The sequence below is a fragment of the Biomphalaria glabrata genome, chromosome 3 (assembly GCF_947242115.1).
Source record: "Biomphalaria glabrata chromosome 3, xgBioGlab47.1, whole genome shotgun sequence".
Classification (NCBI taxonomy): domain Eukaryota; kingdom Metazoa; phylum Mollusca; class Gastropoda; family Planorbidae; genus Biomphalaria; species Biomphalaria glabrata.
The window spans coordinates 45,369,061-45,384,484 of NC_074713.1; the positions used below are offsets into that span (position 1 = coordinate 45,369,061).

At 29.6% G+C, this 15,424-nt stretch overlaps 1 protein-coding gene across 2 annotated transcripts in view; it reads left to right on the top strand.

Annotated features, from left to right (window-relative positions):
• Positions 1 to 13,039, top strand: part of LOC106075976 (calcium-independent protein kinase C) — a 28,368-nt gene extending 15,329 nt beyond the window's left edge. The window contains exons 11-16 of one of the 2 annotated variants that reach the window (XR_008776786.1): positions 1,692 to 1,846; positions 2,181 to 2,319; positions 4,597 to 4,785; positions 5,138 to 5,287; positions 5,773 to 11,610; positions 11,641 to 13,039. Coding sequence is in view for 1 of the 2 variants with exons in the window: in XM_013236861.2 (XP_013092315.1) it covers positions 1,692 to 1,846; positions 2,181 to 2,319; positions 4,597 to 4,785; positions 5,138 to 5,287; positions 5,773 to 5,949 (810 nt within the window). In the remaining variant the exon portion in view is untranslated. Of the gene's footprint in view, positions 1 to 1,691; positions 1,847 to 2,180; positions 2,320 to 4,596; positions 4,786 to 5,137; positions 5,288 to 5,772 lie in introns of both variants that reach the window. The other variant, XM_013236861.2, reaches the window with a different exon arrangement.
• Positions 13,040 to 15,424: the final 2,385 nt, after the last annotated feature.

Consider the following 15,424-nt stretch of genomic DNA (forward strand, 5'->3'; position numbering starts at 1 on the left):
ATCTACTAGATCTAGATAGATTACACAAGTATCGCAATTACTAGATGATTCTAAATTAAAATAATAACTAGATTATGACTTTTTAAACATAAATGTCAGTGATAGACAATTTAATAGAAGAAATACAGTACGGTACGCAATTACGCGATGGCTATCGTGGTATCGCTAGAATTAGACTTAGACTCTAGATCTAATCAAATCTAATGTAATGTTAAATTTTGATGTTCTAGATCTAGAATAGATCTAGTTATAGAATAGAAATATATATAGTAGATCTAGAGTCTAGAAATAATAATATCATAGTCTCTAGATCTAGATTAGATCTAATATCAAAACGAGTGTTTTCCTCACCGGGCGCTCGCTCGCATACGTACGCGTTGTTACAGTCTATGGCGTAAAATAGTGACCTTTCAAATGACCAAAGCCGATGGACTGATTACTAAAGCATAAAAATTACCTAAGAAGTTAATATTCTAAGCTAAACTGTCTGTACTATCTAAACTCAGCTATTGCCTTTGCTATATGTTGCCTCTCGGAGTTTCTCTGAGTGAATAACTTTTTTAAAACACACGTTGAAAAAATTGGGTTGACCTTCGATTTTGGCGTTAGACATTCCGATTGGTTAAAAAAAAAACGAGATTTAAACAAAAACATATTTTTTTTAAATAACCAAAAATAAAAATAATAATACATTATTATTACTGAAATAAAAAAAGATGTATTTTAAAACTAAAATCGATCATTTTTAAATGTTATTTTAAAAATAATGTACAGGGTATTTGGCGATGGATAAAAATAGGACATGATGTCAGGACTAGTTTTTTCAAAATTTAGGACAAACAAACCATTTCTTTCACTTTTTTTTTTCTTTTATGCGTGTAGCAACCATTTTTAAATAGTAAGTGTGTATTTTATACATAGATAATATAGAAAAAATATGTTTCTTACCTTTTGAAACGGGAGCACCTAAATCCAAAAGTAAATCTTGTCCATTGTTTTTTGCATACTTGCCGGTATTCACAAACGCACAAATTCATTATAAAAACGTATTTCAAAAACATTTTGCTAATGAAGCTTCCATAAACATAGATCTATCCACCAGTAAATCAAATTTTACATGGATGGTCTATTTTATGTAGAAAATGAATGTTGAACTACAAAAATGCATTTTCAATAGGAAATCTGTTTTCCGCCGTAACATCCCTCTTAATAACTTGCAGCATTATTCATTTATAGGTTATCTTTTGAGACCTACAGGGCCATTTTAAAAATCTCATGTCAGCTGGTTAACTAGGAAGTTGAGACTATGACCACTGACCATGTTAACTTTTCATAACAGATGTCAGGTGCCTAGTAAATTGAGTGCACTCTATGGTCACATCCTCCTCCACACACACACACACACATGTAACAGAGCATAAGAAAATAATATAAAAACAGCCTTTGTTCAAGCTGATACATCCAACATTTCTGTTTAGAGTGAAACAAAAACTCAGTTTTTAATGTTTTGACACTTTGTCATTTAATCACTCAAATTGCTATGTTTGTTATAATAAACAAGAGTAACACAAATTAAATGTGTTCTTTTGAATGACAATTTTTATAATCAAGATGAGACATGCTTTTAATATAAACTGTAGATCTAATAATACATATGATTGTTCATTGTTCATTTTTTTCTTCTAATACAGGAACGTTTATTTTTTGTAATGGAATATGTCAATGGTGGTGATCTCATGTTTCAAATTCAGAGGGCTCGAAAATTTGATGAGCCTCGAGCAAGATTTTATGCCGCAGAGGTGACATTAGCACTTATGTTTCTTCATAGGCATGGTATTATATACAGGTAAGTGAAATAGTTAAAAACATTAGGAAGGGTTGATCATTGAATAAACTATTTTGAGCTCTTTTTTTTTCCACCATATTAGAAGTGTTAATACACATTATCTAAGAGTAATAATATAAAATATCTATAAATAAGTTTTATAATAAATAATTTATTATGTAGTAAATTAGATGAAGTAAATAACAAAATTTGCAAGACCTCAAAATGTTAATATATTTTTTTTTTACTAGATCACATGTTAATACTTTTCAGACTTTACAAATGAGAGGTAATGTGTTTAGCTCAATATTTCATCAAAGTCACCAATTTTCTTTCAATTGTTGAAATATTTCAGAGATTTAAAGCTAGACAACATTTTATTAGATGCAGAAGGGCATTGTAAGATAGCTGATTTTGGTATGTGCAAAGAAGGAATGACAGAAGGAAAATTTACTCAAACTTTTTGTGGTACACCAGACTATATAGCACCAGAGGTATGATCTTTAGTGACTCTTTCAGTATACTACATTTTTTATCAAATTCTTAAACTCATTTGAACTGTCAGGGGCAATTTTATAGTTATATATTTATTACGTAATTTATCAATTATATCTGTGGTTCTCAAGTTTTTACAAGTGAGGCACTCACGGCAGATAAAACAAAATTATAAGTTTGTGCCTTCTATCACTCCCTCCCTATCTTAGCCATCTAGGGGATTTGGGGGAGAGTATTTCAAGTCTTCCCAGCAGATCCCCTGTGTCAATGGTTTTCACGCAATTCTAAGATTCATAAATTCCTTACCCTCACATCTACTATGCACCATTTCTCCTGGTACGAAGAGATCATATAATAATAAATCTATAATATAAATCAGAAAGTAAGGCTTATGTATGTAAGTTCATATGTCCCAAATGAAAATCAAAACCATTTGACTAATCTTGATAAAACTTGGCATAAATTTTCCTTGGATACTAACAGGAAAACTAACATATGTAAAGTAGCCCTAAAACAAACTGAAGACCCTAAAAAAAAGTTGCCTAACTCTATGAAAGTATGACAATTTCATGGATCTAGGTCATTTAGCTATGTTTGCATGACCCACAGGTCGAGCATGCGCAGAGCGGAAAATCTTGCGAAGGCTAAATCTATACTTTTCACAAAATATTTTTCTACTAACGCATGAACAAACAAAATATAGTCCATTCATTTAATAATTTAATAAAATTAACCTTAAAATTTCTGTTTTAAAAGCATTTTTTTCTTAAATTAGTGACTTTTGACGTTTAGACATACATTTTTATCGCACACACCTTACATGCGCAGTGTAAACACACTATGATTTGACACAAGATGAGGCTCTATATGGGGGATGTTAAATATACTAACATAAAGTACTTAATTAATAAGCTTATTGTGCCCTTCAATTCACTTTTAAACTGAAAGATAGTGAAAGTGGATTTATTTTATCTAATCTAAACATGGGAATCTAATTTAAATCTAGGTCTAAACTATATTAGACCTATCTTTACAAGTCTTTATTTTTGGATTTCATTGGATGTAGGTCAACACGAATTCGAAGTGTTTATAATAGTCATTGACTTGGCTACTATTGCATACATATTTCGTATATTCTAGATCTAAATAAAATTGAAATTAAAATATTTGTTTAACAATTAGATTTATAAAATATTGTTCTTTGCTTGGGTAAATCCTCTACTTCTTAGTGACATATATTAATATTAGAGACCTTAGTAAATAAGTGGGCCTTTGCCAATAAACTATAAGTCTCAGAGATCATGATTAGACTTAAATGTAGGCCTACATTTAGATCTACATGTATTATAATGGTATTATAATGGTAGATATACATCAATTATAGGCCTAATAGTATTTAGACTCTAGATCTAAGTCTAAATATATATAGACCTAAAATCAAATGGTTTAAATAAAAAAAAATTGGATTAAGGTCGATTAGCTATTTTAATAGCCCCATTCATAATATTTTTACATTCACGCATTCACTTTTCTTATAACATCATTATTTTGTTTAATTGTTTCTAATACACTATATCAGTGATACTTATGTTAAGACCTGATGGTAATATCTGGCTAGTAAGTAAATAAAACTTAAATTAAGAAGGGATTGGATCCACTGATACTGAAGTGTGAAAGACATTCAAGGCTGTATTATAGAGAATGTATGTTTTTGATGGGTTTGATCATTGTGAAATCTCTGTGTTCAGCAAAGATGTCTTGTAGTGGTCCTATTTTTGTGCATTCAAAAGATGTCAAATGGAATGTTACTAGGAAGAAATTTGACTGTTCTGGACTTTAGAAAGACTAGAATTATAGTGGAAAAGATGTATTGAAAAGTCACTTTGGAAATATCATTTTCAATTGAACTTCAAAATATTTAGCGAAAACAACTCTAAAGGTCCAAATTGAAAGATGAAACTACATTTCTTATGTTAGAGAATTATCTTTGTAAACATTGGTAATATAATTTTTTTTACGCGATTTATAAATGGATCTATAACTACTATTCAAACACAACAAATTTTTTTTATTCTTTAAAGAAGAAAAAAATACAGCCTTTGCCACCCTCTGTTGCATAACAGTTTGAGAAAAGTTGAATTTTTTATTCAATTAAACTGTTTCTTGAGATATTGATGAGTGGCTGTAGAGTTGAGGCCAATAAAGTTGACATAAACTATGTTGCATTGGGTATCCACATATATTGAATTAGGCCTTTTTTAAAAAATGTATTTTAGATTTTACAAGAGCTTGAATATGACGCTAGTGTGGACTGGTGGGCATTAGGTGTACTTATGTATGAAATGATGGCTGGACAGCCTCCATTTGAGGCAGACAATGAAGATGATCTATTTGAATCTATCCTTCATGATGATGTACTATATCCTGTCTGGCTTAGCAAGGAGGCAGTTTCTATACTCAAGGGGGTATGCATTGTAATAATAAGTCATTTATTTAATCAAGGAAAATTGTTATTTATTCCTATGTTTTTTTTAATTTCAATCTATCCTTTGGCATAAGCATGCTCCTAAAATTTTCAATAATACTTTTTTACAAAATATTAATAATTCTAATGAACTTAATTATGTAAATAAAAAAGCGAATATATTATCTTGAACAGTTTATCTTATAACTGAATATACGTTAAGAATCTTTATTTTTAAGGTTTTAATTTTGTTAATGATAGTTAATAATAATAGTTAATGGCATTATAAATCTGTCATTGTTTCCTGCTTTCTTTTACTTACTGCCAATAAAAAAAAATAATTTTTTAAACAGTTCATGACAAAGAATCCTTCCAGGCGACTCGGCTGTGTTACTTCTCAAGGAGGCGAAAAAGCCATCCTTAATCACCCATTTTTCCATGAAAAAATTGATTGGGAAGCATTAGAACAACGTAAAGTTAAACCCCCTTTCAAGCCAAAAATTGTAAGTTTTATGTTAAACAATTATGGTAAATTAGTTATTTCCAACCTATTAAAGTTGCAACCTCTTTTAAAAGTTAAAAGGTTATCAGTTATCATTTAAATGGTGCAATGGTAATGTCAATCCAATTTTTTTTCTTTTTCGAAATTAATGGAAAAAAATTTGTTATACTTTTGGTAAAACTTTTAAAGTAAGTTTTGGATGCAATTAGAAAGTAGAAAGAACAAGACAATTTAAAGGCACTAGAATAAAAGCCAAATAGAGCTGTTCAATGTATAAAAATTGAATATTCTCATTTGACAAGAGTAACACCATTTAGAGACTTGTTCAACTTAATTATGTGCAATAACCTTGTGGGTTTTAGGATAGTATGAACAGAAAGAATTGTTGAATTTATTTTATTACACCGTAAAAGAAGAAAAGGTGTGTGTGTGTGTGTATTATGAGAATGTATATTGGGTATAAAAAAACTTTTTTTATTTTTGCAGAAAAACAAAACTGATGCCAACAACTTTGATCGCGATTTCACTTCAGAAGATCCAGTCTTAACGCCAGTAGATCCAGCAGTCATCAAAACTATCAATCAAGATGAATTCCGAGGTTTCTCGTTTGTGAATCCTGAGTATGGCAAGCTGGAAATGGAGGCCAGTGGTCAAAGCCACTGACCAAGCTAGATAGGCTGTCACAGCCATGCTCATTTGTTTGGACCATGACTTGCTTGTGGCTGTGTTTTTTTTTAATTAACCTTTTCAATTCATGGATGGAGTATTTTCTGTGTTAATTGTGAATTCACAATTTGGTATGATTCTTTGATGAGTAGCCTCCTTTAAAAGGACAGTGATTTTTTTTTTTTTTTTTTTTACAATTTTTTCTGACTGTTCTTTTTACAATTTTTTTGTTTTGATTTGTATGTTGGCTATGATAATTCTTAGGTCCACACTCAATATAGTTTTGTTGCATTTATTGGAAAAAAAATCATCCAATCTTCTTGCACTATATGTCCCATCATTCACTTTTCAAGTAGTCTGTAGTTTTATTTGCATCCAATCACAGTGAAGTCATTTATGTATTCATCCATCCTGATAAGTGTATGTATTTTATTGTGTGTATGCACTTGTTGCTGCAGTTATACCTGATTATATACATTCATGTATATACAAATGTGTGTGTCTGTTTTGATGTAAAGCCTGGAATGGGTGTTCTTTGTAGCAATCTTTTTTTTGTTTTGTTTTTAGATATTTTTTAATTCAGTCTTTAACACTGTAAGTATATTTAAAGTAATTGTTGTGAATGACAAACAAATTTGGTTTCTATTATTCAAAGTTCAATGTTTCCAAATGTATAAGGTTTACATGGTGTAGTTTTTACTTTCTCTATGTGATCCCTAACATTGGTTTTAAGTTTTCAGAGTAACACCTTGATATTTCTGTGTTTATAGGGAAGAATCTCAAGAAGTTTCTCTTTCTCTCTCTCTCTTTTAAAGAATCACTTTTGATATGGGAATGAAACCTAATTTCATTAGATCCATTTATAAGGTACATATTTTTGTGCTAATGTTTGAATTTCTTGACATTTTAGCTACAAGTTATCTGCAGCTTAAAATTACCAAGTAATTCATGTACATTGACATTTTTTATTTGATAATTTCATTAGAAGTCCTAACACTATTAGAGTTTCTCCAGTATAGAAATGTTCAATGATTTTATTTAATTGATAGATAGTATTTATAAATGTCACCAACCTGGTATTATTTTCAATTGTCTGTGTGTTTTGTTCAGTAATAAGCTTCAAAGGCATAATAATAATATGACCTGTTTTTACATAGTGTGCTAATTCAGTCCCTAGATGATGTACCATTGCCAGTGCAAGATGGAGAGGTATTAGCTAATAATAAGATATTAAATGATGTGATTGCATCAAGTTTTTCAGTGATTGAGATACGTTTGTAAAATCTCCAATGGAATAAAATTGTTTACAAACTGGTAGGAATACAACTTTACATATTTTTGTCTCATTAGCTGTGAATGCTTATTAAGCTTGTGCATCCAATGAAACCCGGTGATTGGCTTTATGTGGGCTGGGAGGCAGCTTCCTAGTTCAGATTCAGGTTTGGACATTCATGTTCCTCTAATAGTTATGACACAACTATTTTAAGCAGACAAATAATAATTTCTTTTGTTCTTCTTAATGAATCTCTCCTTACATTTTATTCTGAAAAATATCTTATTCAATTTTATTAATTTCAGGTTTGTTTGTTTTTTTTTCCTTTTGCAACATTAGTGTCTAAAATTATCCCTGAATGTTATTTAGTAACTTAATTAATTTACTGCACATTTTTCAAGATCTTAGAAAAATAAAAAAAATTTTGGTAATTAATTTTTCTTAATCATTGCAAGTGGGCCTTGTTAAAACATCTTGGATGTAATGATTATTCAAAGCTTTCAGTATTGTTAATATTGTAAATTGTAAGAAATAATGAGTCAGTTTAATATTTGTTGCTGGATAGATAGTCCTTTATATTTATAATTTTTAGTTTAAAAAATAGTCATTATTGGTAAACTTTCAGATATTAGTTCTAGAAAAAAGGAAAGTTGGTGTTTTCAGAATGATAATTCAAATGGAATAATTTATAGTATGTTAATAGCAGGAAGTAATTATCCTTAACATAATACTCATAACCTCTAGTTTAATTGTCTGCATGTGTTAGCAGATAATAAAACATAAGAATAATAATTTTCAATCAAGCAAAGCTGCTTGCCATACATATCTAACTTTTGGAAAGTTAATAGATTTGTCAGTGATTTTGTTTAATGACTGCTTATTTCTGGTCAACACCAAATACCTAACATTATCTAGCTTGAGAAACAGATTAACTAGATTTGTTATGATGTGTAATGATATTGGAGTAGTTTCATTATCGTGTGTCCAATGTTTAGTTGGATTATCAGACATGTACAATAGAGGACTTGCTTAATTATGTGTAACTAACAACTAGCTTCATCTTGATGCAAACAGATAATGACTAGCTTCATGATAATGATCATGTGTACAACTAATGACTAGCTTCATGATAATGATCATGTGTACAACTAATGACTAGCTTCATGATAATGATCATGTGTACAACTAATGACTAGCTTTATTATTTACAGCACTATCATTAAAATGTACAACTAATGACTACTGATATGCATAATGCTCTATTAGAAACTTGAAATTCTTCATACACAAGAATATAAAAGAAAGCCTTTAAGACTGATAATATAGTTTGTTACAGAAGTATTCATAACCCAAACATCATAATTAGAGATTATTTATCATAATTTGTTTTTATTTTTAAGTTAAATCAAGTCCAAATTTTAAGTTCTTTGATATTTTTGAAACTGTACATTCTATTTGTACACAATTGTGCTTAATGTTTGCTCAAAACCTTGTTTCTCTTTGTATTCCTAGCTTTCCTCTTCATCTGAATGTAAACAAATGTACAGGTTGGCAATGCTGATCAGAAAACTAAAACCTAGAACTGTGTTCACACTAATCAATGTGCAATAAGAGAGCCTGAAGTAGGAGCATGGTTGACAACTTTGCCTGACTAATGTGTTGTACTAGACTGTTTGTATCAGTACTGACACCTCATTACCTTTTTTGGTTCTAGTCTTTTTGTGTATTTCCATCATCTTTGATTTTTTTTTTTTTTTTTTTATTGTTTATAAATCATAGTAAATTGCTTACTAAGAAATAGTTGTTTCATTTGACATACAAAAAAAAAACAAAACAAATAATTTGTTAGTTTTTCTTGCTTCATACAGCTACTTTAAAAATATTTATATCTACATATTTACATATATATATTATATATATATATATATATATAGTGCAGCATCTGAATGGATTAAATTAATGTATCAGGGACTGTTCAGTCATCAGGCCAATGCCAATCTACTTAGACATTTGTATGACAATGTGACTTGACTGTGATATATCTTAATTTTACTATTTTCAATCTTTGCTCCAGAACTTGCAACCCTCAATTATTTTTTTTCCCTCAAGCTCAATCCCTCATTTTCAAGAAATAAACAACTATACTTTTACAAAAACATAATTTGTTAGTTGTTTTTTTTTTTGTTTAAATCTTTTAATGAGCATGTAAAAATACTTTTTTTTTTTTCAAACTCCACGTTTGGTTTAGTGTTTGTTTGGGTTTTTTTGTTGTTTTTTTTTTTATTTCTTGTTTGTGAATGTACACTTTAAAAAAAAAAATTTCTAACTTTTCACTACAAAAATCTTTTCAACAAAACACCTGTTTTTCTATACATATCAAAATTTTAAGCATTTTTTTAATCTTCTCTTTCAAAATGTCATTTTTAGAATTGTACTGTAGCTTTCTCATTTTTTAACAATCACTTCCTGTCAAGGAAGTATAGTGTAATCTTATTTTTTATTTCGTCTTAGCATTGGACTTGATTCTTAATTATGTGATAATATTAAGTTGTGTAAATAATCATGGGATTTTTGTTTACATATACTAGGAGAAAAAAAAAATCATCTATTAAGTAAAAAAAAATGTATTTATTGATTTCATTACTGACATGTATACATATACTCCTCTCTATTATTACCTAATCTTTTTTTTTTTTTTTTGTGTAGATTTCCAAATGTATTTTATTTGTAGTAAAATACATTCTTATGGAGAAACAGAGCTTTAAAAAACAATGATTTTTGCTTGGTGCATTGCTGAGCAATCTTGTGTGAACAAATAATTATTTTACTAGCAGTTTTTGTTTTTTTCAATGTCAATAAAGTCAATATTTGAATACAACAGCTGTTTGTTGCTGGCATATTTATAGTTGTTTTGAAAGCAAATGACACATTTACTGACCTTTTCAGCTTGAATGTCATTGGAATTGTTTTCCCTTGATAGAGTTGAAAACTCAGCACCTAGTTTATTATTATTATATGTATGAGTGTTTTTTGTGTACATTTGATCATTAGGGCCAAACTGTTGTTGATCAAAATATTTATAGTTCTTCATTTTCCTCTGTTTTTTTTTTAGTACATCCTATCATTAGAATAATTTGTTTACCATTCCCTATGAATTGTTTTAGAGTACCTTCAGATTTCTCTTTGAATACCATGCTCTCTTTCTGTCAGTTCTCTTTTTGACCATGTGGATAAAATACGCACAAGGCTTAGCAAGATGAAAGTTTGCATCATTTGACTTGCTCTCATTGCATTTTGTGTTTTTTTGTTTTGTTTCCTCTCGAAATACCCCTCCTTTACATCTCAAAAAAAAAATAATAATAAAATTTGAACAAACAAAATAAGGACATCTGTCAGGCCACTAAGCTTTTTTTAAAAAAACAAAAAACAAATTAAATTGCACCATGCTTATGACTTAATGTATTCTACACAAACTTGTAAGTGTGATACTTTGTGGCATCGTACACTGATTGTGAAGAGTTCAACTTGTGTCCGCTTGACTTCCATATTATTGTATTGTTTTTATGTATGCAAAAAAAAAATGGTAATTTCCTGACATACAAATTTAGAGGTATACATCTTTCACTACAAGCTCCAGATTAGTTATAAGTTTTAGTTGTTGTTTTTTCTCTCTTGAATTTGTTTTTGAAATGCTAATCTGCCTACTCTTAGATCTACACTAATCATTTCAATATATTTGTATGCTCTATTCATTAATACACCTCTGAAAACTACAAATATTACCACAATATATTTTTCTATGAATGAACATTGTAATTTAGATATTTAGATTGTTTTCCTTAATTTATGTATTTTAAAGTTGACTGTAATTTAGGCCATATTTTTTCTCAAGCTTTTTTTTTTTCTAAATAGAATGTTTGCAGATTTGTAACAGCATGTCCTTAGCTTTCATTCAGTTGTATAATGAAAAACGAAGAAGAAAAAAATTTAAATATTTACATCCATGTGATGAAAATACTGAGAATATTTGGTTGATTTAAAGTTGCATTTTTTTTTTATATACTACGGAATTGGTTTTAAAATTGTTGTTGGTAATTTTTTTTTAATGTTATGAAAAGCCCTAATAGTAATTTTCAGCTTTAAAGTAATAAAAATTGTCAAATATCCTATCCATGTTACAAAAACCAAGTTTTTTTTTTTAAATGAATTAACATTTGAAATCATCAAAATTATATTTGGTGTATGCATATAGGAAACGATTGGTAGGCAGGCACCTTTAAAGCTAATAATGTTTCATATTTACTAGTCCTTGTAATGATTGTTTTTTGATTAGTTGACAAGAAACATTCATAAGTACTAGTATTGTCTCTAAGGTTGTCTCAGTGGTTAGTGTTTGTTAGTGTTTCAACATGTAGGCAACATAAGAACAAAGTTATAATTTGCATGCTTGTTACACACTTTTTTTTTTTTAATAAAAGAAAAGAAACTGTACATTTTTATGGTATTAGAAATAAATTAGCAATTTAATTTGACTTATTTGTTAAATTGAAGTTGATTTGATATTGTATATTTTAATGTTGATTAAAAATTAGAACTTTTTGTGGATATTTTCAGTGCCATTAATATTTGTATTTACATGTTTATATTTTATTATTACTTTTAATATATTTTTTGTTCAGCATTTTTATTAAGTGTAGAAACCACATTAAAAAAAAAAAAAATAGGATACTAAATGGAAACCACAAGAGTTGAACTCATTTTTCCAATTTTTAAAATATGATTCAATCACATTTACAAAATGAGGATTCTCTTTTAAATTTATTCTTTAAAGAATTATGACAGAAAACACTATGCTTTAAAATTACAGTTTAATGAAGATTGACTCTTGCTTTTTTACATATAATTTTTAAATAACAGTGGCTGATAGACAAGTACAGTTGAATAGCCTCTACATCCCCATAAACTTGGCCTGATGTTCACTTTGAAATGTTCACCTCTCCTCCTCTCTTCAGCACTCCATGGATGGTTGAGTGTCTTAACATTGTGTGTTTTCATGTAACCACACTTTCCCACCACACATGCCAGTAGGGAAAACAACTGATTTGATTGGTTCGCTTTATGATCTCGTCAGTAATTTGCACATGTGCGTGCGCATATGAAAGTAAATGTATGTGTTTTTTTTTGTATTGTTTTCAACATTACTATTGTTATTACTATTATTCAAACTTATGATTCAATTATTTATTTTTGATTGTTAACACATCTAGAAAGGAATTTGAGCATTTTGATGTTTTACCATCCAATAAATCCTTTTCAAAAAAATCTAAACAAAATATTTTGCCAATTTTTACCAATTTTTCTTTTTGGCCATTTTTTTCTTGTATGTTCATGACACCTAAGAGCAATATTGTTTGTTTTGTTGGCAGTGTATTGTTGTATTCTGACAGTGTGCTGTTCTTTAGACTGTTCTTTAGTTGGCAGTGTATTGTATTCTGACAGTGTGCTGTTCTTTAGACTGTTCTTTTGTTGGCAGTGTATTGTTGTATTCTGACAGTGTGCTGTTCTTAAGACTGTTCTTTTGTTGACAGTGTACTGATGTAGCAAGAAAGTTGACTGTTAACAGTGTGTTGTCATTTGCAGACAGTGCATTGCTGTTAACATAGTAATCTTTGTTGGCAGACTTTGTACTGTTGTTGACAGACATTTCTAAATAAGTTGGCAGACAGCGTACTGTTGGTCAGGTGGTTCTGGACAAGCTAGAGCAATTGATCAGTATTTCTATGTGTAGTTCATTCAATAAACAATACTTGTTCATTTATGGAGTTGATGGTTTTGTTTCACATGTTGAATGTCCAAGACAAGACAAAGAGGTAATGAGCACTCTCAGAGAGATACATTATAGGACAAAAGCAATAATTGTGTTCTTAAAACATGGAAAGATTTAAATAATAATAATAATTTTTTTAATATTAACTTTCTCAAGGTATTATGAACTAAAACAAAAAATCTTTTATGTTCAACATGCATGTTTACTTTCCATTGTCAGGTTGTATTTGGTATTTTTTGAACTTGTGTACTCTCTAAACAAAATGACATCATCTACCAGATTCAGTTCTATCCTGCCAAAGTAACACATTCCTGTTGATTGCTAGAAGTGGGCTGCTATTCTTCAAGTGTAATGGGTAACTTTAAATAGCGCGTTTAAAATATCAAGATTTAACACGTGGATGTGTGTTGATCTTCTTTACAAACATGCAACTATGATACAGTAAAGCAGACTATTTACATTTGGCTCTTAAACTCGCAAGTTACATGGTCACTTTTGGTGTACTCGATGTCTAAAGACTTAATAAGTAGCAGAGTTCTCCTTTCAGACCATACAGTTATAGGGCACATGATGTTAAGGTCATCTGTTTCTTTGGCCAACGGTTCACGAGCAGGGTGTCATGTGGCCAGCACAACGACCAACCAAGATAAGTAATTCTGCCAAATTATAACAGCAAGATGTACCTATAAATGATCATGATACATACAGAACAAAAGGCCTACTGTAAAAGTGAAGTAAATAAACTAATTTTTAATAGTTTCATTTTCTACATTCTAAATATTTTTTTTTACACTCAAGTGGTTCAATGAGTACTTTGTTATGTAAATACAGCCTAAATTTTTTACGGTATACTGTAGATAGGATTAAGAAAATAGCTGTAAATATAAGTACATGTTTAATCTGATTTAAAAGTTGTACTTGAAGCTAGGGTAAAGGATCAAGTACTTACTGGACAGTATAGCATTGCTTGTCTCTAGGAATACAAAAATATTTTTAAAAACTAAGTCATTGCAAAATAAATAAAATGTTGGAATAGAACAGAAATATTCAAACAGCTGATTTCAGACAAACTTTTCCTAAATGCATGATGAATGTAACTGTGTTATTATTTGTAAGTTAAATATGTGTAAGTTGCAAACCTCTAATAATTTTTAACTTTTCTAAGATATATTGTACGATGTTATAAGTTCTTGTAAAAAAAAAAGGCTTGTTTTAATATTTTATATGTTCCATTTTTGTTTACAGGTCTATAACTTTAGGCCTACACTATGTTGCACATGTTATCTTTTTTTATTTGATCACAGAAGCCTAGGCTAGTATACAGTAATTAGTTTCCATATACAAGTGTTTGAAAGTGTAATTAAGTGTTAAAATAACCTTAAATTGTCACTATTTTCCAGTTTAGTAAATTTTAGGAAAAGCCCTTCAGCCAAGACTAACGAGCCCCTGCTGCCTGAAAAAAAATTGGCCTCACGTTTCTGATAATGGCGACGGACATCTTCTTCTGCCTTGCATTCAGTAAAGAGTGAATAAATATAGACGTTTATAAACATTTGGCGCACCGTCTTGTGTAATAATTAGCTGGACTGTCATCTGTAACCTGATTATGCTATCTCACTGGAAAGACTCCTTGCACTATTTAAGCATTACAAGAAATAAATAGAATAAAAAATCATAGACCATCTTCAACGACTTTGTTTGTATGAGATGCGGAAAATTATGCAGATCGCAGATGGGTTTGCGTAGTTATGAGAAGCACTGCACTCATCATTAATCTTTGAAATCGAAGACATTGCCATTAATATGAAATTATAGATATCTATAGCTACTATATATGCCATTAATATGAAATTATAGATATCTATAGCTACTATATAAAATTCCTGGTCCTGACTACTCAATCTAAATTCTCCCACTTGTCGGGAAGGATAAAATACGAAAATTTAACATATTCTTACTTAACTGAAGCCTAAGACAAATAAGCCATTTAGCAGCAACGGTTTAATTTACCAAAAATGATTTTTTATTCTCAATTCCTACTGACTATATATGTTTTTGAAAGCCGACGTTTTAATGTCCTAAGTACAAAACAATATTTTCCGCCTAAGCACTTATAAGAGCACTCTTTTGGTGCATAACTTTCGTTTAATTTAAAGACTGTATTACCGGTGTATGGGTTATGGTAATGTGTATGACAATTTTAGAACGACTAGATCTAGACAAAAATTTAAAAAGTCCTAAGAATTGTCACAGTGAACATATATGACCTAATAAAAGCGGGAGTGCATGTGCGGTTTTTTTTTGGGGGGAGGGGTGTATATAAATAGGTTTGTGAAAATATAGATCTATGACCGACAAAATAAAAATAAATA